Raw genomic sequence first — 26,182 nt, 5'->3', positions numbered from 1 at the left:
ATATTTAACGTACAGTTACTTTCATTCAACAGTGGATTTTTTCATTTTCTACTCGTTTTAAAAGTAGGCCTAATGTGCAAGTAACTTGAAATGTAAAGTGGAATGACAGAAGTATAGGCCTTAGGCTTCCCATGTACTGTAGGCTAAACACCACCCCCTATTTTTCCAGTGTCCTTTGGTATGCAAAGTAACATCATAGTTAACAACACAACACTCAATTTTCGTTGACACGTCATTGGCGAAATTGAACATTAGGCATACCAGATATTAGATTTGGTGATGGCCTTGGAGTTTGGCTGGCTCATATTCAGTGAGGTGAAGTTTCATGCAAGAATTGAGGCTGTCACCATTTAAGGGCAACTCCACTCAAAACTGTCATATCCATAACGGCAACTCAATACCATGGCATTGTGTTGCCGTTATGGATGTGACAGTTTTGCGCGAAATTGCCCTTAAACGTGAGCGCAGGTTTGTCTTTATATTTTTCATATGTGAGAGATTTCTCACATGCAAGTGGAACCGAACAGGGTTAACACAGCAATACTAACTCGTTGCAGTGTGCGATATATAACGGGCAGTTCATTTCGCGTTTTCAGAATCAGTCTTCGGATGGAAACTTTCCCATTTCAGCCCGCTTGTGTTCGCGCTTGCAAGCTGTGGTCGCTGACGTTTCCTTTTTGACATTTTCCTTATCTAGCCTACAGCAAGCGCACACATCAACAATAACAAAGTGTTCTCGTTGACTGAAATGGAGGGAAATCGGTGATTTTGTTTTATATTGACTTGGCAACAAACCGCGAATGTAACAATATTGTGCAGGCTACGGTTACGGAGTCAAGTGAGGTGGAAAGTTATATAGGCTATTACTCAGATAGACCTACAATATTACATTTTGAAAATGAACTAAAATAAAATAAATTTTAATTAAATATTCATTAATTATTTTCAAAAGCTAAGCCGCATCAGAGGGATCAAAGACCGGAGCCGCGGGTTCCCGACCCCTGACCTAGGAGAACTGGTACAATTAAATGGTCATTTTAACTTTTTTTCCTCACAGTGATTTCCTAACAACTTGGAGCCTGCAATTGTCCAGAATATGGTCCAACAACCCGATGAGCGGCTGTCTACATTTAGACCAAACCGATTGGATGAACTAAGGAGGAAACTAATGTGAGTAAGGTGTAATTTCCACAAAGGCCAAGGACTTTTACTGGACACTGGAACCAGCTAGGCCCTTGTCATTGCCTGGTTCTGCCTTCCTGGAAAGAGTCAAAACTCGTTTTAAGTCAGAACTGCAGGTGTGATCCTTTCTGCTCAATATTCCTGCATTAATAGAGGGACTTGCTGTGATTAATTTGTCCTGGCTGAATCACATATGGGATTCATTTGGAGACAGCCATTTCACACATTTCCAGTGCCTGTATCTTCCACAACTTTGGCACGTACAGGAGATAGAGAGATAAATGGCTAGGGACTGGTCGGAGGAAAAGTTACAGCCCCTGGTACAGTCTTCAAGATCTGTTCACGGTATCGAATAAATTAAATCTCTCGCCAATCTTTTCAACACATGAGGAATTGTTTAATAAGAAAAATATTTTACATAACGAAGGTGTGATTCAAACTGTACAACAACAGGAAGAGAAATCTGTACAAAACACAGGAAAGGAGGCCACAATCAAATGCAAGTCGCTGAGGCTTCCTTGACACTTCTGACCGTCTGAAAACTGTTTGATCCACAAACACATCCCTCGCAGACCAACACCGCTTAACCGGTCACATGACTTGTGGCACTCTGGTAACACAAAGATGAGTTGTTCTTTCAGTCCATCGGCTCATCCTGCTGATCCTTGAACTCCTGCACTCGCGCCTGGGCAGCAGCAATCAGGAAAACAGCAACAATGGGAGGAAGGCATCAGTCAGAGTCAGTCGTTTAGCACTGGCACATCTATACCTCTATGATCTGCAGGAAATGCCACGCCCCCCACCCCCACCCCCCCAAAAAAATAAAAAATAAATATATATATAATATAAAATCCACACCATGAAGTAATGTGTCACAACATGGCATGAGGTTAAGCATCGATTTCAGTTTCCGGGCACCTCACCAGTTGGGTTAAGTGCTGATCCAAGTTTTTTCAAATGGTCTTATATGTTGCAGTGGTCCTGAAACAGACATCTCTCACATGTGCTTCATGCTCAAGCAATGGAGAACTGAGGACTAGGAGGTGCCATTTTGATTCCACTAAGACCACACTGATACTTGGAGGCATCAGTAGTGGTCCTGCAACTCCAGCCTTCTTCTTCTGCTCTCGTCTACTCTCCCCTCCATCTTAATTTCCTCTCGTCAGACTCTCTCTACATTCTTCTCTCTCTACTGTATTATAGCTGCTTTCCGTTGCGGTGTTTCAGTTCAGGTCCTCATCTTCCATCCCTCAGGGTTTCTTTACTCCCCTCACTGTTTTTTTCTCTCTTGCTCTCCGAAGCCTATCTTCAGTGGATCATAAGACTACCCATCTTATCGCCTTCCCACCCTCCATCCCTCTTTCTCTCGCTCTCTTACTGACCTCTTTTCCATGCATAAATCCATTAGCTTTGCACCAGGCATACCTGTTCAAAGATTGCAGCCCTGTGCATATACAAGACACACATCACAGTACCACTGTCTTGCAGCAGCTGGACTGTTTGGGGCAGCAATTTAAATAACCTCATTTTTCAAATTCAATCTGGAGCTTCAGTTCTTTGAAATCTATTTTTGGTCATTACACTTCATCTTTTGGATGACCATTTAGAGGGTTTGCATTACTTACGTAAGAAGGTTGTAACCAAATATTTCAGTACCCTGTAAAAATGAACTATGTGACAACCCAGCAATGACTGCTCGAATACCAAAACAACAAAACTTGTTGGTCTTGGAAGTCTACTGCTGGCACAATATACCCAAAAGTTATGTTGATGCTCCATTCTTTATGTATTTAATAGCTCTATGGTTGGAAAAAAAAAATCACACACAGACATATAATCTAAAACAACACCGAAAAAACTTGCCATGTTCAATTACCTACTGTAGAACCTTGCGGTAATATTCTGTATTGCCTTAGCTTTAAACATGAGCTAAAACAAGCTATGAAAAATATGTCTATCAAGAAATGTGGTTTTTCATTCTAATATCTAAACCTAAATATAAATAAATGCTCAAAAATCTCATTATTAAATAAAAAAACTGTCACAAATAGTGGCATCCAAAACCCAATTCAGCTATCTTGCAATTTTATATACAGTGCCTATAAAAAGTATTCAGCCCCATGCTAAAGTGGACTATAAAGAGGAATAAAAAAAATCATCTTTTGGAAATGGATCTTAATGCCTTAATTTAAAAAATGAGGAAGAATCCAACCTTTAAGGACACCAATTTTCTTTGTGAATGAATAATGTATGGTAAATAAATAAATGTTCTGCATTAAAATACAGGGTGCATAAGTATGAATAAGTGGGGTAGCAACAAATTCTTGCATGCACAGTAATGATGAAAGCACATGGCCATACAAAACAAACTCAAACACCATTAATGAACCAGTTTGGCCTGAATAATGTAGATAGTAGAACCAACTATTTTATTTACCAATTTGTGTCCATCTAGTCCCAAGCCAAGGTGATGAGAATAATTCATGTGGTTATCAATATTCTTAGGATAATAACTAAAGAAATGCAGCAGTTGTGTTCATTGCAGGGTCTGGAAGCTTCCAACCGGCGATTTTGAAATTACTTTTGGCAGAATGTCCCGACTATTTTCAAATCACAGCTCAACAACCCAGACTATACATTAAGATTGACAAATTGTTGTTCACTGACCATTTAATTAAGTTACTGGCTAGGGCTGGGACAACGCGTCGACGTAATTGATGACGTCAACGCAAAAACTATGTCGACGCAAAATATACGCGCTGATTTGTCAAGCATAACGTGTGCCGCTAAATATTTTTAATTTTACACCTTCAGTGTTCCCATATGTTGACTAATCTGTGGCTGGGCGGCACGAAATCAAAATCGGCCACCACACATTGATGTTCTATGTTGTAGCCTACTATTTAAATCAAAGATGAGATAAAATCCTTTCATTGAGCTGTACTGTTTTTTACGCACACAGCCTTTCCTTGCCCCGCCCGCTCTCTCTCGTAACGAGCCCGCTGCCCCTCCTCTGCATGTGCATTTAACAAAATATTCACGATTGTTGAAGGATTGCTGTTGCCACATAGAAGCATTGCATAGAACACGGCGGGCTAAATTGCTATTAAGTCCACTTAGCATCGTGACCATGCTGCGCAAATTTGTTCAAAACTGCAGCATTAAAGTTAAGGTAAACTCTGCTAAGGTCTTATCACAACATTTAGCATGCTTACTTACAGTTGCTTGTCAATTTCGTTACTCATACAGGGCTCATTTTATTGACTCTGACACTGAATGTTTGCAAAATCCCGATGTAAATGGAAAAGTGTTTTCCAAGACTCAAAAGTGCTTGTCCCAAGGAGAAGTAGGCTACGAACCGTTATTTGAACTAACTATGTTATGAATTGCATCCAGACATCAGCAGCCTTTTAACTGTGTTAGTGTTACAATTGCAAGGATTCACTCACGAACGTCTTAAAGTGACAGGCACTCAATTAGACATATACACTACTTTATTGAATGCTACCTCTGACTAAGAATGCATGACTTTGCACTTGTATAGTCTTTTATTTTGGAATTTTAAGAGCAATAAACATATATTGCAATGTTAAGCAATTCATGTTTTTTCAGATATGTAAATCAACATAAGTTGCTATTAGTCAATTAATGGGGAGATAATCGATAATCGAATCGAAATCGAATCGGACTGAAAAAGTGAATCGTTAGATTAATCGATGCATCGAAAAAATAAAAATAATCGCTAGATTAATCGTTTAAAAAATAATAGTTTATCCCAGCCCTATTACTGGCACAACCTCAGGCACAACTCAATACGTATGGACTGAGCTCAAGTCAAGATGATCTCAAATTAGATACTGTACCATGAATTCTTAAACCTCGAAAAGATGTCCACCAGACACCTCTGTGGCAAGGACAGGGTTAATTCACCGAGTACAAAATCAGAAATTATAATTTTATACAACACTTGTGACATCCTTCCGATAATGACTTTTTGTTTCTCTGAATATTTCTGAGTATTTCTTGTCCACCTTGTAACTTATAACATGGAGGACAATGCCCATTCCCAACAATGTGTTGGGAATCTCTATGGCTGTGAGATGTTGGCTCACCTGAAAGGTGCTGAGGACATGCTGACAGACATCTGAGAGCTCGTTCAGGCCCTTGCGCAAACCCTCTGTAGCCGGCAGACCCCCTAGAGATCCCCGGAGTGGACATGCAGACAGACAGAAAAGAGGTTAAGCACTCAAGTATGTTAATATACAAGTTGCGTACTTGTTATACATAGATATGATTTACACGTCAGGTAAAGTGGGTCAGGGTTGTTTCAGTCAATGGGGCAGTCAAGAGTCCTTTGTGTAATCTCATCCAGTAAGTAAGAGGCAGCTGCATTCTTAATCACACACACATGTATACACACACAGTTCTACTGATGTGTGTGTGCACACACACGCGCACGCGCACGCACACGCACACGCACACACACATAGTCTGTTTGCAACAAAATAAAAGACTGCAAGTGATCAGTGTGCTCCAGCTCCCTTTCTTCAACTTTACACACACACACACTTTGTGGTCATTCTGCTTTTTTGATGTGTGTTTATGTCCTGCATTTTCTCGAAACACAAGTTGTTTGTGAAAAATGATCTCCGTGACATTGACACTTTGAAGACAACACAGGGCTGCTGCTCGAACACTCTTTCTGACAGCTGTGTGGGACATATGGCTGTTATGTGCGTCTTCTCACTCGCCCTTGTCAGAAGGGAAATCATTTTACGACCAAGGGTGTAACGATTAGCCTGAAAATATCCAGACTCTTTCACGAAATGAGTCTGGCAACTTTCGATTGGGAAACGTTTGCAACACTTGCATCGCGACGGGCACTAATTTTGAAATCATTGGTCCAGCCTTACCAATCACATTGATCAGAGATTCCTAATGTTACTTCCTACTTCGCCTAAACGTTATAAACTGACAATAAGCAGCATCAACAGTCAGAAAACAATGTATATGGGTCTACCTTTGCTGTAAATAAATGCATTTCTGCATTTTTCCAACTGCATTTTTTGACGTTTGCAGGTGTTGCTACTTCTGTTTATCACAATAAGTTTCTGTTTCGTCTTCGCACAACCTCACCGTCATCGTTCTCACCCACTCCCTCTGTTCGCTGATTGGACAGGTAAAGATTGGCTGGAGAAAACCCACAAATATACCGCAAACCTAGACGACATACTGAAGGGAAATGAAAATTGAACGTAAGTCTGTAGGAGGGCGGAGCCAGGCTAAGTAACAATACAGGCAACACAACATTTGTTTCGATACACAACTCAGGGCACACGGCCCAATGGGGCAATTTGTTGTGCAGCAGATAGTATAGTACAAATCACACACAATAAAGAGATTGCCTACCTTACAGGCATAGTTAAAAAACAATCAAAAAAACAGTAAACAATACGCAGCATATCCAAAAGAATGAGTTGGGGGGGGGGGGGTCTATGGTTCTTTATAGAAATAAGAAACAGAATGGCTGCAGGTACAAGAGTGTTTATACCTGTAGGTTCTGAATTTTGGGAGTTTAAAGCGTGATCCAGATGGCAACATCTGAAATTCAGCCTGTAAGGGATGAGAACTATATGACTACCTGATGAGAACAACCATTTTTTTTGTTTCACAGCAGATTAAGGAGAAGGTGACAACTGACTCAACAAAAGACCTATAGAAAAGGGTCATCAGGATCTTGTCCACAAAGTAGTATTTGGCTCAAAACACAACTTGTCATCAATAATTGTTCCTAAATAATTGTGCTCTTTAACAACCTCTATTTCCTGACAATTTATACTATTTTTTTAGTGTTAGTGACATTAAAGTCAATAAAATACACATATCCTTAGTCTTTGAGGCATTCAGTTCAGAAAGGCATCCTGACACTAAGTTAAAAAGTGGTAAATAACCGGACCGTGTGAAGTTTCCTCGTTGTTCAGTAAAGCTGACAATAACCGTATCATCAATCTTCACAAAGTGTCGGTTATCACAGAGCGATAGTCATTGGTGTACAGAATGTAGAGGAGGGGGGAAAGAACACACCCCTGTGGTGAGCCAGTTGATGCGAGGGCCAAGTCAGAGAGGTGACCACTGACTCTCACTCACTTGTGCAAAATGTAAAGTTAAAATATCAATCTCTTCAAAGTTTGCTTTGCCAAAATAGGAAAAAAATCACATGAAACCAATTCTTCCACATTCTGTCTTCTGTAACTACTGAACACCTTATAGGCCAGGTATACTCGACGTTCCCGGCCTTGCGCATGCGAGTGTGACATCAAAATTACTTTTTTCCAGCTGGCGAAACCGAATTTCAGCCTAGGCACCACATGTTTGCTAAGTTCACTCATATATTTACAGAGAACAACATCAGACAATTAGCAGCCCGACATGTCCGGATTTCATAGCCTAGCACACATCCTAAATAAACTTAAAAGGCTTATTAACGCATACAACGTGAATGAAAGAAGCCTGATAAAATAATGAAGATAAATTATTTTCAAAACGAATTTTAAAAATGGGTATTAGAGGGTACTGGTTTGTAGTAGAATTGGAACTGATTTGTGAACTGTAGAGTCATGAAGTCTGATTGTAGTCAGTTTAAGATTACTGGCAAGAGTTTCAGCACTGGGGAATGGTACCGTAGGCTATTGTGAAGTTTGAATCGTCAGTTGAGGAAGTAGCTTAGGCTAAACAAATTTACCAGTGCAGCACAGGTGAATATGATTAGTCGGTTAGCCTAAACAGTCGTGAAGTTTTAATAGTCAGCTGGAGAAGCTACCAACGAGAGTTGCAGCACGGGGAATTATTAGCAGGTACATTGCAAAAGAACATCCAGCAAAAGGTAGGCCTAATGAACAGATTTATTTTTCAACCAAAGTAGCTCTACTGCCCAGACCTTTCTTGACACTGTTAGCTGGTCCTCTTGATTACAATTTTAGCTTCTGTGACATTCCAGTTTGTATTGATTCGATCCAGTACACCGGTATATTGTTACAACCCTGGTTAGAACAGCTTTTTTGAGTATTGATTCTCCTTTTCTTTGCAAACACCGCGCTCTCCAGTTTGTTCTCGTTTGTTTTCTTGTGGGTGCGTGATCCAGGGAACTCACAGAAAATCACAGAATGGTCGCACTCCAAAAATCTTTTATTGCTTTTAATCCATTCAGCAACAGGGGTTAACGAACAAACTTTTCGGCCTAATGGCCTAAATCAGTGTGTTACGTGTTTTGGAGTGCGCCCATTCTGTAATTTACAGTATTGATTCTCAAAATAGGATTTTTTTTTATTCTTTTCATTTAATATGAGTGTGTGTGCAAGTAGGGGGTGAGCCAAGGGCTGATTTAATTTTTGAAAAACATTCTATAAGTAATCTGATTGGATCTGATTTTGAGACTGTGCATAGTCGGAGTGGGGGATGGTCAGGGGTGGAAAAAATTAAGATCCATGTTTTACTACGCAACAGCAGATGTAATTATGTAGTCATGAGTCAGACAACATCTAAAAATGGCGCTCGACAGCCGAGTGTGTGATCAACCGCCTCAACTTGATTGCACTAAGGTGACCATACTTAAGCTGCTGTCTCAGTTCCATGTACTTTGATTGGAAAAAGCCAGAAATGTTTGCAATGTTTTCCTTTAGCACAGCTGTGATCGAATTAGTCATGCCAAGCGTTTTGGTTGGCTAGATTTCCAGTGTACACTTGAGCTAGTGTAACCTTTTCAACTGGCCATGTACTATGACAGCAGTTGTCAGTGCCATTTTTTTTAAGTATAAAAATAAAACGTGTCCATTATAAATTGCAATGTTTTTATTTTGGTCTGGTGCGAAGAATGAGGGAAGGTGGGGTGTCGGTATCAGGTCAGGAGAGTGGAGTGCGGGTGTAGAGAATCCTGGCAACTCTCCACCGGCAGCCTAATGCTCAGAGCACCAGACTTCAATCAGCCCGTTTGTGAGGACTTCACTGTGTTACTAAAGGTTGCTGGCCTTGTATTCCCAACGAGTATGAGAGACAGAGAGAGGCCTTTGAACTCTCGTTGTAAAAGATTTCTGACCTTATTTAGCTTGAGAGAGAGAGAGAGAGAGATGAAGAGAGGTGGAAAATCAAGAGAGAAAGAGAGAAAATACCTTCAAGTTGGCCTTATATACCCAGAGAAAAAAGTAGCGTGTGTGGGGAAAATCACAGAAGATAGTGAACAAGAGAAAGGGAGGGAGGAAGGGAGGGAGAGAGAAGTCAGAGACGATCAAAGACAGCGAGGCAGTGGGCTTCGAGGTTTGACTGGAAAGTGTCACAATTAGAAAGAGGAGAGACAGCGTGCCAGGAAATAAAAGGGAATGAGAGTGGGAGGGATGGAGACAGCAAGACAGACAGACAAAGAGACAGACACTCAGTGTGATCCCTGGCCCCATTCCTCACTGGTCCCGTCTTATTCAATTGGAGCCTAACAACCTTTCTGTGGCCAAAATTCAATTTACCAGCCAATCAGACACTTTATATAATGACAACCCCTGCACGACAAGATGACTGCCCCTCCATGGCCTCAGCTTGAGGGACTCACTTAGACATGCATGACTGGGGCCCAACAAGCCTGGCCTGGCCTATCAGGGGGAAACGTCAATAACAGAAGTCAGTCAGTGCCCCTACTGGCCCCAACCCTACCCCCAGAGCCACTACTACACCAAACCAACTTGATTATCGACTGAAGGGACTCCATTGTGGTCATGGCTGCAAACACTCTTGAGATGTGATCTGCAACAGACAGCCTGCGAGTGACTGGGGTTCCTCAGGTGATTGTTTTTAAAGGAGAAATCCAGCAAGTTTTCACATAGATCTCTGTTTCTCGAGGTCAACGAGTACTGTCGGTACGAAAAAAACAATAAAAATCAATCGGTTTTACCTAGCTCAAGTTGCTGCAGCCAGCAGCTATCCAGGCAGCTACAGCGCTACATTTTGGGGGCATGTCTGTGAGAATGTGTAATTGACCTATTGGTCAGGCCAGGAAACACAGAATTTTTTTTTAAAATTTTTTTTAATTAAATTTGCTGTCTCTTGAAGTGAAAGATGACCCGAGAAGCTTTGATCTCAGGCCCTTAAAACAAGTGAATGAAAAGAGGAGGTGGAGAAGAGAGGGAGAGCTCACACACCTCGTGTCTGGATGCGGAAGTTGATCTTGCTCTCCGATGGGTGGGTGATGCTGTAGCCACAGAAGTCCACTTCCGGACTGCACAGAGATGAGCACAGAGTTGAGATGTTAGCTACACCGCACTCCTCCATCCTATCCATCTCCCAGTCTTGCCCTCCTTCACCACTGTCTACACCTGCATCAGACTTTACTTTTCTATTCTGCAGCCTTCACCATCAAAAGTAACAAGGGTTAATGTTGAGTATAACCTGTGGAACATCTTTTTGATTTGATAAACACTTCCAGCTATCTTTGACAGATCTTCAAATGTGAGAAATGTTCAGTAGCATAGTGGTGCCATTTTGCTTTTGGACAAAGTTACAATAGTTATAGGATATCCTCCTGTTACAAAATATGAGAATTCGGCAGTTCAGTGCAATATGTTAGTTCAAAGGAAAAACAAGTAAACAACGGGTCAAAACTAGGGCTGGGACAACGCGTCGACGTCATTGATGACGTCAACGCAAAAAATACGTCGACGCAAAATATGAGCGTCGATTCGTCAAGCATAACATGTGCTGCTAAATATTTTTAATTTGACACCTTCAGTGTTTTCCATACGTTGACTAATCTGTGGCTGGGCACCACGAAATCAAAACCGGCCACCAGACATTAATGTTCTATGTTATAGTCCTACTATTTAAATTAAAGATAAGATCATTTCATTGAGCTGCATTTTTTACTCACACAGCCTTTCCTCGCCCCGCCCGCTCTCTCTCGTAACGAGCCTGCTGCTCCTCCTCTGCATGTGCATTTAACAAATTATTCACGATTGTTGAAGGATTGTTATTGCCACATAGAAGCACTGCATAGAACACAGTGGGCTAAATTGCTATTAAATCCGCTTAGCATCGTGACCATGCTGCGCAAATTTGTTCAAAACTGCAGCATTAAAGTTAAGGTAAACTCTGCTAAGGTCTTATCACAACATAGTACATTGAGGAGACTAAACTAAGTTAAGTTACAGTTACAGTATGCAATCAAGCAGTATTTCAAAGCTAACGTTAGAATACTTTTTGGATGTCAAGTTTAGCATGCTTACTTGCAGCTGCTTGTATTCGTTACTCAGGCTCATTTTATTGACTCTGAATGTTTGCAAAATCCCGATGTAAATGGAAAAGTGTTTTCCAAGACTCAAAAGTGCTTGTCCAAAGGAGAAGTACGAACCGTTATTTGAACTAACTACGTTATGAATTTCATCCACACATCAGCAGTCTTTTAATTGTGTTAATGTTAATAGAGCATCACAGTCCCGCCCCTCCGCCGAGAGAGCTTAGTTTCCGGAAGTAAATTTCCCATTCATTTCTCCCATTGACGTTTTGTAAAAATCCGTATCTGAAGAGTTTTAGAGCATGTGTTAGGCTAATCAGCTACAGCGTAACTCATAAGCATACAACATATCTTTTCGAGTGAAAAAACGAAGAGAAAGTCCAAAAAAAGTCAAAGGTACAAGACTGTGTACATATTTTCATTTCCGAGCGAAGAAACTACTCATCCCATAAACCACCGTGCCTCACTGAAAAATATATAAGCAGCACAAACCAGCGCAAAATCATTTCCAACCGGCGACAGCACGCGAACCCTTTCCTCCAAACAATGATTTTTATGTAGTTAATAGCAGTTATTTCAGGAGTAATTGTGTAAATAATAGTGTTTTGGTATTGAATGTTATATTTACCATCGTGTATTTTATATCGTGTGTGTGAAAGCGGTTAACGTTAACATTAGCAACATCGTGCAGTGCTTCGTATCTGACTGCCATCCTGATGCATGGGGTCTGGACAACCATATTCAGTTTATTAACTTGCTGTGAATTATTACACAAAATGTTCATTAAATGTACGAAGAAGTATTTCTAGGTTAATGATTGATGATATGGCTCGTACAGTATGTTAACTAGCATTACCAACCTCCCTGCAAAACTCACCACACAACTTCGTAGGTTTGATAGGTCTTGTCCCTCATGCTGGCCCATACAAAACCCACAAGCTGACCCTCGACACACAACAGTCAATAATGTGACCCGATTTAAACTGGTTTTCACCCCTTTGGACACTCTTGATTTCGTCCTTGAAACTGAAATATTCACGAGGGCATGGACGGTTTGCTAACCATTTTACTGCAGTGTCTACCCGGTGGTAGCATCCAGCTTTGCTATCAGCTAGCTAGCTAGTTCAAAGGTTTAAGTTCTTAATGGGGATATACAGGGCTTTTTATGCCTTGACTAAGTTGATGTTTCATATAAACAACAATTCATGTTCATAGAAACAACAAGGTCACTAAAACATAATATATTTCATACCTGTATTGCAGCATGTAGTCTAATGTCAGCAACGTTATAATGACATTCTAATGTCTGAAAGGCTAATGATTAGCCTATCGGCTACCTGAAAAGTTAAGTGTTCAAACTAGCATTTGCAGTGTTCTATTTGATGGTGTATTGGCCCTGACTAAGTTCGTGTGACATATAAACCACAATCCTTGTTGATACAAGTACCAATGTTCGTCTAGAAAGTTTTTATTCACATTAAGATTTTCGCCATAGGCAGTAAAAGACTCCGCCATCTTTGTCAATAATTTTCGCTGATAAAGTTTCAAACTATGACCTTAACGGCCTTTCCACCAATCAGAGGCATCACTGTGGGATTGTTCAGGATTGTGGGTAATGAAGTACTTATCCAAGACATCGCGAATAAAATACATTTATCTCAAAACGAGGTTAGTGCCCCGTGAACTTTTGGCGTCTATATGAGCATACACAATCGCTTAGTACAGCCGTAGCTGGTTTTGAGTCTACCATGTGGAGTTAAGTTTTTATGGCTTATACCCGAATTGTCAATGGAGAAATTGCATTGAATTCTTACTTCCGGAAACTCCTGTGGGGGGGACTGTGATGCTCTATTGCAAGGATTCCCACACGAACGTCTTAAAATGACAGGCACTCAATTAGACATACACTACTGAACTTTATTGAATGCTACCTCTGACTAAGAATGCATTACTTTGCACTTGTATAGTCTTTTATTTTGGAATCTTAAGAGCAATAAACATATATTGCAATGTTAAAGAATTCATGTTTTTTCATTCATATATGTAAATAAACATGTATAGGTTGCTATTAGTGAATTCATTGGGAGATTAATTGGGATTATTAGGAGTCAAAACCTTTTCAGAGTCAAGAAAATAATGTGAATTGTTCTGATGTGCTAAACTTCTAGTTCTAAAAAGGATAGTTCCGGTCCTTAATAATGATTGGCTGAATCACGTTCAATGCCGTTGTATAACAAGCACAGACATACCCTTGACCGCAGAGGGAATTTGAAAAACAACCGTTTATCCCGCCCCTCGGATTGAGCACTGTGAATGGTAAGTTCCCAGCAGTGATGCCAGTAACGCGTATTTTGACCACTTTTTTCGGTAACGAGTAATCTAACGCGCTACTATTTACAAACCAGTAATCAGATTAAAGTTACTTATCTAAATCGCTCTGCGTTACTATTTTTGTTTTTTTCCTTGGTAAAAAGATATATTCTTTGCTTTCTTCTTGTCTCGGGGATTAACGTCATGTATGCCAACCTTTTCAGCATGAGGACAACTCACGTGTAAAACCACGCAGCGACACAAACGTAAGCAACAATGGGGAGGAGAGAGATGCACGTTTTATCTATACAGTCATTATTTTGAGTTTGTGTCAGCTAAACATGACAACATTAAGGTACGTTGTACATTCTGTGCTGGCGACAAAGTGCTGTCTAGCTAGACATCCCAAGTCTCCCGAAGTTTTGGGAGTCTCCCACATATTGATATCCTGACGCCCGCAAGACACAACGGCGTCAATAACGGCGTCAATAACGGCGTTTTTACAGTTTCTTCGCCGCTTTTTACGGCGCGATTAAAGGTGACGCTGTGAAATGCGCCGTAAAATGCGTGAAATCGCGCCGCTTTATACGCCGAGCTGAAGCTATTCAAGAGTGCCGTATAATACGCCGTTGTATGCATTCATTACGCAGTCTTTTACGCCGTATTTGTGTGCACAAAGCGGCGTCAAAGACAGCGTTCAGAAGCTAATCAAGAGTGCCATATAAAACGCAGTTATATGCATTCATTACGCCATCTTTTACGCTGTATTTGTGTGCACAAAAAGACAGCGTTTTCCTATGATAATTTCTCCCCACTCGGCCCCTCCCACTGACAGTAAATTTGAACTGCTTTCGCCCAAACAGACTATACCAATACAGCACAGATCTTCATGTTGCAAGCCTATGTATGTAGTTTACCATGCATTTTGTTTGGGTAGCCTAATGCACTTTGCGGTCATTCTAAATGTGTCTGCCATGCATTGTTTCGTCTAGCCTATTTTATATAGCCTACTCGTAATCTTTGTTTAGCTGAACCACACCATTTATCATTCGTTTTGCTGAACCACATCGTAGTGGTTGATTATATCAATGACTCGTAAAACTCAGCAATGTTAGTGTAGGATAGGCCTAATGCACTATAGCCCACGGAGGCTATTGAATGGACGTTCGAATCCCGCTTAATTTTGTTTTGCAGTCATTTTTTAAATGTGAATTCGCCTACAGCCTCCAGTTGCTGTAAATGTGTGATGTTCGACGGTAATTGTAAAGCAATTTACAAAACATTCACTGAACAAAAGTGCTGATGTTGTGCATGGAAATTTAGCTGAAAATATGGAAAATGCAATACAATCAAGCATTTTGGGCGAAGTGGAGGCACAAGTCGGCATGCAGAGAAAATGCTGGGCAGGCTACCTCCGAGAAAGAATGTGGAACGATGCAGCCCGGTCCCGAGAGTAGCCTATAGCTAATTGTAAAACAATTTACAAAAGATTCACTGAACAAAAATGCTGATGTGGTACATGAAAACTAAGCTAAAACCATGGAGAATGCAATACAATCCAGCATTTTGGGCGAAGTGGAGGCATAAGCCGGCATGCAGAGAAAACTGGGCAGGCTCCGACAGAGCGAGATAAAAAAAAGATGCGCGTTTTAAAAGGGATGATTTTCAACAATGGATAACTTAAAACAAAAACAAATTGTTGAGCATCTCTCTCTCACGATAAAGGGGTTGAAAACGGTTGGTCTAGTAAGGTTGCCAACAGTCCCGAATTGTGCGGGACATCCCGTATTTTGGGTGATTTTGATTTGTCCCGTCAGGGACAGCTCCATTACCGATTTTCAATCACAGCTCATCGGCCTTGTTTACTTGTAGCCTAACTAACGCACGCAACGTAATGAATGTAACATGATAAAGTTTTGCAGCTATCCAATATGGTCAGTCTATTGTCTCAGTTGTGTATCATGCGACGCGCCGAAGTAGGCTACATCATGCATTGGTTTGGTCCAGTTGGAAATGTTTCTGCGTAATTTGTCAGCTGTGATCAAATGCGTTCATTGAATTACACTTTTATGTCATATATAACATACCTATCATTAAATGTTTGTATGGTGTATCTAGGCCTCTCTTATGTTCAATCAAATTGGCATTTTCCGTTTTTTTTCTGTGCTCACCCATTTGAACATTTCTGGCTATGCTAGACCATCATACAGAGAAAGCCTGCAGTTGCTTTTCGCGGATTGCCAATCACACTGCCGTTGCAAAGCCACCTCGTAGCAAAATGGTGTAGGCCTAATACACTTCACGCAGCTCTATCAATCACAGGAGGCGCGATTGAAGTGGCCACTTCTAAATGGGACCCACTGTAGGCTAATTCATTACGCAAACTGCTGACTCACAAAATCTATTGTAGCAGGTCACAAAACTGATTTCGTGATTCTATTTGGCTATGCTTTTTGTCCACGTAGGCCTAATGAAATTATCGTGACACACTGAGGGGCCAAACTACCAAAATCTACATATTTTACTATCACAATTTCTATCAATAGGCCTTCCTTATTTGGTGTACTGACTAGACATTATTGAACAAACATCTCACACATTTCAGTATCTAAGTAGGTTAGGTTGGGATGTCTGCTATACATTGTTGGCATTACTGTTAAAATGCACTTCCAGTATAGTGAGCATTGGCAAAACCAGTTATCATTTTTATGTTGAGGCGGTGGGGGTGTTGTCGGCAGCTGCTGAAAGTAACTAATAAAGTAACTTATTATCTAACTTAGTTACTTTTAAAATCAAGTAATCAGTAAAAGTAACTAAGTTACTTTTTAAAGGAGTAATCAGTAATCAGATTACTTTTTCAAGGTAACTGTGGCAACACTGGTTCCCAGACCCTACATCTACATCTGACTCGTCAGGCTACTGGGCTACCACAACTTGATACAAAAGTTGAAGTAACTGCGTCTTGGCATTGCTCGGCAACCATTATGATGTAGGAAACATATTTCTTGGCGGAAGAATGATTATCTATGAAGAAATTGTTACATTTCTCGTTGCTGTACCTTAATTTATGACCGCCGCTAGCGAAGCGGTCATATAGGGATTGTCAAAGTTTTTTTTTTTTTTTTTTCATCTACTTCCTGAATTTTTGGTCAACGATACCCGGGTAGGCTTGGGTATCGAATAATGAGTATTGGTTGGAACCGGGACTATCTTTGCGATTTTCCCGGAATCGTTCAAAAGTTTAAATTTCGATTCCTAGTTTCGATTCCCAGTCCACCGACCGGAAGAAAAAATGGCTGAACACCAACGAAGAAGCGCATAGTTCATAGAATTAAAATTCATAGAGAAGGTCAGACTATATCATTCAGAAAGCAGGGTTCCCGCGGATCCTTAAATACAACTGAATTTTCGAAAGAGAGATATTAAATGTGTGTATGGGACCGCCAGCGAGTGCAAGAGAGCGAGTGATGTCTCAATCCAGTTTTGTGTATTTAAAACACAATTGTAAGTGACTAGGCTATTAGGCTACGGGAGGAAGTGTAGTGGTTGCAAAGTGAAGATGTTTTTCACGGGTGTGGTTAAAGGTGTGAAAACGGTAATAATACAGTAGGCCTATGTACAAAATAATATGCCTGACGTTTTCGTGGTGTAGCTGAGGCCAGAGAGATATACAGGTAGCCTACGTGGAATGAGGAAGCCTACGGTAGAATAAGCGGTAGAAAGAGCGATAGGTTGGCCATACGTTCGAATTTAGGCCGGACATATGGATTTTAAAAGCCCTGTCCGGCGCAGCCTCAAGCCGGACGCTCATTTGTTCTCCTTTTTGGAGTTGCGCTTGGCATCTAAAATCGTTGCTCGGACGCAGCATCGTTTCACAAACTATGGACGCGAAGACTGCTGGTCAAATTTTGTGCAGTGCTTCGCAATCTGGAGGAAATACTGTTAAGTTGATCTGTTTGCATCTTTCCAGCGTGTGTTGCTGGCCTAGCCTAGGGAAGAAAATATCTGTCTAAGTTATAATAGCCTACCTGTAATATCTGCCAGCAGCATGCTTGCCAGCGTTTCCCAGTAGGCTAGGCCTACTTCGCAAAAGTTGTGAACTAACCGCATATTTTTTGAATGTCGGCGACTGGCTACATAAAAACAAAAACGTGCGTTCATAATACGTGCGTGCTTGAGATGAAACCAGCAGTTTTCAGCAGGATCATGCGAGGAGGACCTGTCTCTTAATTAATTTAAAACAAGTCAATGGTTTTACACTGTTTCAGTCAAGCTTTGGTTGGTTTAGATACAACTGGTATGCAAAATGTAAAGTAGTGGATTAACTTTAATTTGCTGTGCTGCATATTGGACAATAGATGCACATAGTAAATTATATAAAGTAGGCTTATTAAAATATGTAAATAGTGTAACTTTGAAAAAAATGTTGAAGGGAATCCAGTCCAGTGCACATGTCTTTAGCAAGTAGCCTAGGCTACTACAGACACAGGTGAAAAACAGTCAGCCTCAGCAGTAAGCAAAACCAAATATGTACAGCCAGCTTCAAAAGCAAGCAGCCCAGACCCTAAAATTGGGCATTTATAGCTTTGAAGGTAATTCACACACAATTATTTTTCTTTCGCCAAAATATATTTGGAACTTCTGTAGACATCCAAAATGGGGTGGGGGTTAAAATTAGTAGGAAAAAAACACTATTGCATAAACATCATATATATCTTTTTGCCGTGGTATAGTCTTAAGTTTCATTTAGATGTCTTGAAAAAGTCTTAAAAGTCTTTAAATTTGCACTTGGAAAATTTGCAGATACCCTGAGAAAAACCGTTGGTTAGCTAGCTCATTTAAAATACCCTAAAAAATGTTTGACCCTGCCTCTTAAAAAAATTGGAATCGAGAATTGTTAGGAACCGGAATCGAAATAAGAAATCGGAATTGGAATCGGAATCGTTCAAATTCAAAACGATACCCAACCCTATACCTGGGACATCGAAACACCGGGGCACATGAAATTTGGTGGGTATGTAGCCCCACTAGACTTTTACGGAAAAATTTTGTTTGGTCCCCGGGGGCCACTAACCCCTCCCCCCCCCCCCACCCCTGTGCTGGGCCCCCCGAAACCCAAAAAATGCAGTTTTTCCTAAATAACTACCTGAACCGTGGCACTGAGGATGAAGATTTTTTTATGGTATGTTGGTCTCAAGGGCCCACATCAACCTAGCCCATAATCACTTATTTGTGATTTGCACCCCCCGGTAAAAAATGAAAATGCAATATCATTCTGCTTTAATCGCCCCTATCTTCAGTTAAGATGTTCAGAACTGCACCAAATTTTATGTGTATGATTAACCTGCCATTCTCTGGGGGTATGCCAAGTTTCGTAGAATTTCATCCATGGGGGGGGGGGTCTAAAAAATGTAAGTTATGTGTACATTTAGTGACTGTACACTCATTGGCCTGTAGATGGCGGTGCACACATATACACACGCACACACACACAGGCACGCACATACTATCGGTATCGGCAATTAGAACGGCCGATACATAATTACAAATTCAGTAGGAAAACCAAATATTCATCATCATCATCATGGCTGCATTTCCAGTATTGACGATACGTAGTTGTTTGTCCACTAGATCTAAAGTGGGTTGGAAAAACAATGGACGCTTCCTACAAGGACTGTAGTTTACCGCAGAGAACGTCTAATAAGGATAGGACGATTTTCACATGAAATGTAATTCTCATTTCTTCTTGAAGCCGAAATAAATCTGAGAATGTTTATCGGACATGCTTGGTTTTTACTGCAGGTACGTTAATCTTATAATATCAATAGCTATAGGACCTAGGTACAATAATGTAAATGCGGTTATACCAAGCAAATTGATAGCAGCACTGTAATTGTATCTTTCGACTGTCATCTCATTCTGGCCTACTAACAAGCTAAGTAAGTTAGCCACAACGTTCCCTAACGCGATTTTCTAATGGAAAATATACCTGAAAGATAACCTGTCTATGATGCAAACACCTGGTTGGGTCATTTCTGCTTGCTGAATAGTTTTTTCTGCTGTTGATTTGGTCACAGTCCTTGGTGGCCCTGTCAGTGCTTTGTAAAGTGTTGCATTAAGACCACAAAAAGTCTCAAAAAGCATCTGAGCTAACGTTCATTCCCAAACACCCACTAGGCTACTTCAATACTCTATTTTCAAAATTAACGCACCCGTGATGATCTACATCTAAACCAAATATTTTAGAGCGCACTTTGAGAGATGTATCCAAGGCAGGGCTATACACATAATCGTAATATTATTTGTTGCACGTGCTACAAAAATCATTCTGTGCAATGGATGATTTACCAACGTTACACCGGTCCGATGCAGTTTTGCCTATGGCTATACATGCGTGAGACTGAGATGCCTGTTTATTTGTTTTATGTGCGTGCTGGGTGTGAGAGGGGAATCGATGTGCTTTGATTCCAGCTTGGTAGTTGTAGTCTGTGAGATTAAAAAGCACGTGTGTGTGAAGTATCCAAACAATGACACCTTCATTATGGCTTTCATTATGGCTGCTTTAGCAACAGACCTTAAGCTACTGTGCAGTGGGTCCCATTTAGAAGTGGCTACTTCATTCGCGCTTTCCGTGATTCACGGAGCTGCGTGAATGTTATTACAACTTTTCGCCACAATGTGGCAGCTTAAGTCTGCTTGATACTGTAAGGCGTAAGCCATTGGTTTCCAAAGGAGATTTTTTTTGTGTCGCCAGCATAGCCTATTGACAATTTCTGGTGAACCCAGCCTGATCTGCCGGCGATTTATTTTTTGATTTCTTAAAAGATTGAGCTTGGTCTGGTGAAAGCCAGACTAGCCATGGACCTCAGTTACACAATGCAAGGGAACATGAATCAGCCTATATTTGCACAAACAATAACGGACAACAGCTCTTCAACTTGGCCCGTTAAAATGTGTATGAACAGTCTAGCGACGCATTTCATGAAGGCCCATTTGGACATGTCAGTTATTTGCACCACTGGTTAGATGTAAAACTGCATTTCGTTTCAGACTACTGGTACTTAATTTGTGCATTGACAATAAAGTATCACATGAACTAAAGATGACTAAAATCTTATGTAGAAGAAGAAACATTCACAAAAAATCCATGCATCCAAAAATGACCTTTCTTTTTGATAGCTGTTGAAAACTGCATGGAACTGACAGATATGTTTTTGTTTATTTATTAATAAATAAATAAATACAAATATAACATTATGCTGATACCTTCTGCTTTTCACAAATACAATGTAGCCTACAGGTGTAAGTGACCTTTCATCAATCCAGTTGCAATGGATGAACTGTGATGAACTGCCCTACTTGTGATTGTTTAGAGATTTTAAAGGTTTTATAGCAATGCTACAACTTTTTTGGCTATTCTACAATCTATTCACCTTTGCAGCACCAGTAAGCTACTTTCTGTGCAGCCGCACACACACACAAAGGCATGCCAAACAAGCATACACAAAAGTTTCAAGAGTGGGGGATGGATTAAAAGATGGAGACAAATTGATTAGTGTGATTTATTTTCGTGGAACGGGTGTACAGGACTGAGCGGCAGTCGTATTTTGTACCGCTATGCGGTACATCTAGTTTATGAAATCTTGCCAGATATATGTAGAAACCATTTTAGAAAAGCAATAAGCCACTCGAGTCCGTAGGTTACACTGATTATTATGCGCTAGCGCATCTGTTCTATAATCAGTGTAACCTAGGGCTTATTGCTTAATTATTAAGACTAATAATAAACAAATATTATTAAATATTTGACCAACGTAAATACTGGATTCCTTGGTCCAGGTTTGATAAAGGATGCAGTGAAATAATAATATGAACAGGCAAGGATCTTTGGCTGGAGCATAAGTGTGTGTGGCAACTCACTTCTTCATGATCATGTATCTGAGGGAGTTGCCCAGTGTGTGGTCCTCTTCATGCAGAACAAACGTCACACAACCCTCATCAGCCCCATCCGCCTGGACCTGCAAAAGACACACACACACTGTCAGCCTGCATGCGTGTTTGTTCTCAAGAGACATTATCAAGAAAGAGGGACAAGGCTCCACACTCCTTGACATATGACCTGAATAGATTTTCCCATAGGAACAAGAAAAACGTCAGAATGTCCCCTTACCAACACACTAACACACACACACACACACACAATAAGTACAACAACAGAACAGTTGGATCAGATAAAAACCATGAACCACCACTTGGCCCTGATAAAAGTTTGTGTATGTGTGTGTGTGTGTGTGTGTGTGTGGGGGGGGGGGGGGGGGGGTCTTTTTTGGAAAACCATGCTGAGATCAGCAGGAGGAAGCGGCTATTTGCGGCAGTGGAGCCCTGAGGGGTGGAGGGACCGCCGGAGCATAAGAGAACACACAGGAGCATAATAGGAAAGGGGCACTTGCAGCGTCACACTGAGGAGGGGAAGGATCTGTTGACACAGCGGGGTAAGCCGTTCTGATAAACTACATAGGGAGACGTCTGTGTGCGTGTGTGTGTGTGTGTGTGTGTGTGTGTGTTAAGGCAGGGGGTGGAGATGGGAGAGGGGAGATAGGATCTCTCCAATAGCAGGGAGTTCATCATGAAAACACTGCTAACTGTTGCTAACCATGCCAATTTGAACAGGGTGTGCCAAAGGGAGGGAAAAGAGAAGATATGACCTTTCACTTTCAGTTGAAGAGTTCTTTTTATCCATCACATCACCCTCCCTTGTTGGCTTATTACAAAGATACTCCTGTTTCTCTCTCAAATGGTTTCCTAATGGTAATGCATAAAATACTTGAATAAACTACATTTAGAACCCCTTACACACCCTCAAAATGTCTTTGAAATGTAACATGTGGGAATTAAGTAAGTGTAAAAGAAACTGCCTCACTCTTGAATCAAGCACGCAACAGAGGATATCCTTTCATTTGTTCTGGCTCAACAAAGCCCTCACATGCCCCCCCAAAATGACCCGTGCTTTCCGGTAAGACTAGCCTAACTCTGAGGACATTTTCTCAGAAAGAAAATATTGAGGAAAAAAGAGAGAAAAAAAGAAAGCAGTCCTATCAGCCAAGTCATAAAAAAAGTACTATTACATATCACTGAATCTATTTTCACCTTGTGATGAAAGTGATAAAAATATAGTCAGTGTTGGGAAGTAACTGAACAAATGTAATGGGATTACGTATTTAAAATGCAAAATATGAGTAACTGTATTTAAATACAGTTACAATCTAACGTGGTGGTAGTCAGAATACAGTTACACTGATCACTCAAAGGAATTACTTAATTTATTATCATATAGGCAGAAAGGGTTAAAGCGGAGGTAGTAATCAAGGATCTTTGACATAGGCTTTTCAAACTCAAATGAAAATACTTGGACAAGCCATGTATGCATCTCTAAGGTTATAGACTAAATAAAATAAATAAATAAATCAATAAATAAACTACCTTTGAACATAAAATGAGTTTTGTTGTGGGGCCTATATCCAGCCAGTATGTTTTATGCAAATCACGTTCAGGTTTCTTGACGGCGTGTTCTACAAAAAGGCATGTAACTCCTCTTGTGTTGGTTAACTTTTTGTTAAAATCAGTGTTTAGGATGCAGTGTTAATGTTAGTGGTGATAAGCCTGTGTGTAGACAAAACAACACTATAATTGCAGGTTCTTTGACACAATGATAATTACTATAATTTTAGGACATGTAATTACCATCAGTGAACATAGGCCCATTAAAGTCTTTATACGTATTGAACGATGAATAAGTAGGAACGCCACTTAAGACGTGTCTCTAAAATTAAGAAAAGAAAGCAGTAGGCCTAATGTCTTCACCAGCCCAGCAGGTAGTTGTGTTTATAAATAACATGAAGTGATGAATTAGTGAACGATTTGGGGAAAATATCTGAGAAACGGTAGTTTCCAGGAACTTGTAGTTCTCTACAGTTGACACAATTATTGGATGTTAGTTATTAAGGGGGAGCAGTGCTGAGTGGTGTTTACTAAAGTCCACTGTCATCTCCAGTCTTGAGTGTATTCAGCTCCAAGTTGTTCTTCTCACTGGCCAAGAGCACCGACCGTTCAACCTCCCGCCCATATGCTGACTTGTTGCCTTTACCGATGAGTCTGACGATAACTGAGGTGAGGTGTCATGTTCAAATGTCATGGTGTTGAACAGCTACGTCCTTGGAGGTGCAGTCACAGGGGGGTACAGTGGCGAGATCAACAGTGAGGAAATTCGCAAAAACATATTCCCCAAATCGTTTAGCCCTATTTTAGATTGATTAGGTGTGCAGAAATGTAGAATTCCAGCAAGCTGTCCATGCAGGACTGTGAACTATAGCTAGCCTAGATGTGGCTGATAGGCCTACTAAGTTTGATTAATTTGGTTATTAAACTTATCACAATACAGTTCTTACAGATATCACACAGTACACAGGGTGACCTCTATCACCGGTAAGACAGTAGCACAATTAAAAAAGTCTAATTTGTTCCTTGAAGTGGGTAGAGGTAGAAATTCTACCACGTTTGTTCCAACCATAAACTGTTAGCTATGCTTACAATCTATCTATGTTAGTTATGCTTACAATCTAATGCAAATGAGTGAACCCGAGTGGCATAACATTAGTTATTTCCAACTAACGTTCGTTCGCCGCCTCGATATCTGAACTATCGTTAACGTGATCAATAAGGAGAAGAAGAGTATGCTGTTGTGTTGAGTCTGCTGTCTGTCCTTCCGATGTAAAATGCGGTATAAATAGTTATTTCTACTGTAAGAAAAAAACTGGGTTACTTTAGTGAACATTTACCATTTCCAATGTGGGTTTCTTCTCCACTTCAGTTCCAGCCATGCTTGTCAGATAGTGTCGCTGAGAAATGACGCAATGACCAAAGTAGGAAACAGAGAATGTCTAATCCGTAAACGGGCTCTGGTAGGAAAGAAAATAGCCCAGCCTTCTCCAAAACGACCAGGGGATGGCAGTATTAAGCCATTTAAGACAAAGATCCTTGATTTCTACCTCTGCTTCAAACCCTCTCTGCCTAAGATATAGCAGCAGGGGGTCATCGGCAGCAGTGGCGCCCCCAGAAAAGTTTAACAGAGGTGGCCAGATGAAGCCATCATTGCACATGTTGGGGTGGCACATCATATAATTAATAGTGTCCACTGTAAAACATCATTGGTAATTGCTATTTTATAGATAGATAGATAGATAGATAGATATACTTTATTGATCCCTAGGGGAAATTCAAGGTCACAGTAGCATACAGACAACACACACACACATTCAATAACAGCAGAAAAAGTAATTAAAAGTATATAATATAAAAAACACAAGTAAGCAATAAGGACTGTAGAAGATAAAGAATATTAATTATACTTAATAAAACTTAATCAAAATCAATTATAAAAAACAGTATCCACATAGTGGGTGAATAATCAATCAGGTGCGCTTGCATTGACTGAAGCAGGGACTGAGCCTGTGGTTCTCAGTGCATAAGGTAAGGTAAGGTGCTCTTTGTGAATGAGTGTGCATAGTAAGGTAAGGTGCTCTGTGAGTGTCATGGTGATGGTGCAAATGAGTAAGTGAAACGGTGCAACAGTGCAAGAATAAAGTCTATATATCTATCTATAAATAACTATATTAAGAAAGGTATGTGGCATGGAGGGAGGGGTTGTGCCTATGTGCTAATACAGCACGCAAACAGTGAGGCAGAAGACAAATGTAAAGTGACTAGTGGACAGACAGTTCAAGACATTGGAGGTGGTGAAGAGGCAGACAGACTATGCGGAGAAGTCTATTTCTCCTCTTCCCTTAAGTGATGCATTAAACAGTTCAATGGCCCTGGGGATGAATGACTTCCTCAGTCTGTCTGTTGTGCAAGGCAGTGAGCGAAGTCTCCAGCTGATCAGGCTCTTCTGCTTAACAATAGTGCTGTGGAGTGGATGACACTCATTGTCCAAGATGTTGATCAGTTTGTTCAGGGTCCTTTTGTCAGATATTGAAGTGATGCACTCCAGTTCAGCTCCCACTACAGAGCCAGCTTTCCTTACCAGCCTGCCAAATCGCCCCGCATCCTTCTTCTTTGTGCTTCCTCCCCAACATACCACTGCATAGAAGAGGATGCTGGCAACCACAGACTGGTAGAACAGCTGCTCTGCCTTTTCTTGTAGAGTGCAGTGTCGTCAGAAAACTTCTGCATGTGGCATGACTCAGTGTTGTAGTGGAAGTCAGATGTGTACAAAGTGAACAGGACTGGAGAGAGCACAGTACCCTGTGGCGCACCGGTGCTGCTGATCACAGTGTCAGAGAGACAGTTCTTCAGTCTGACGAACTGTGGTCACTCTGTCAGGTAATCTGTGATCCAGGTTACCAGGTGAGCGTCCACACCCAT

General features: G+C 40.8%; 1 protein-coding gene across 1 annotated transcript; it reads right to left on the bottom strand.

Annotated features, from left to right (window-relative positions):
• Nucleotides 1-1,555: 1,555 nt before the first annotated feature.
• Nucleotides 1,556-24,737, bottom strand: polr1d (RNA polymerase I and III subunit D). The gene is made up of 5 exons (XM_042074027.1): nt 24,598-24,737; nt 21,683-21,780; nt 10,365-10,441; nt 5,295-5,377; nt 1,556-1,867 (listed from the first exon to the last, which is right to left on the bottom strand). The coding sequence occupies exons 1-5, from the start codon at nt 24,637-24,639 to the stop codon at nt 1,820-1,822; spliced, it is 348 nt and encodes a 115-aa protein (XP_041929961.1). The 5' UTR covers nt 24,640-24,737; the 3' UTR covers nt 1,556-1,819.
• Nucleotides 24,738-26,182: the final 1,445 nt, after the last annotated feature.

Source organism: Alosa sapidissima, chromosome 20 (assembly GCF_018492685.1).
Source record: "Alosa sapidissima isolate fAloSap1 chromosome 20, fAloSap1.pri, whole genome shotgun sequence".
Taxonomy (NCBI): domain Eukaryota; kingdom Metazoa; phylum Chordata; class Actinopteri; order Clupeiformes; family Clupeidae; genus Alosa; species Alosa sapidissima.
The sequence above is the reverse complement of the archived record's forward strand: the minus strand, read 5'-3'. Positions and strand labels throughout refer to the sequence as shown.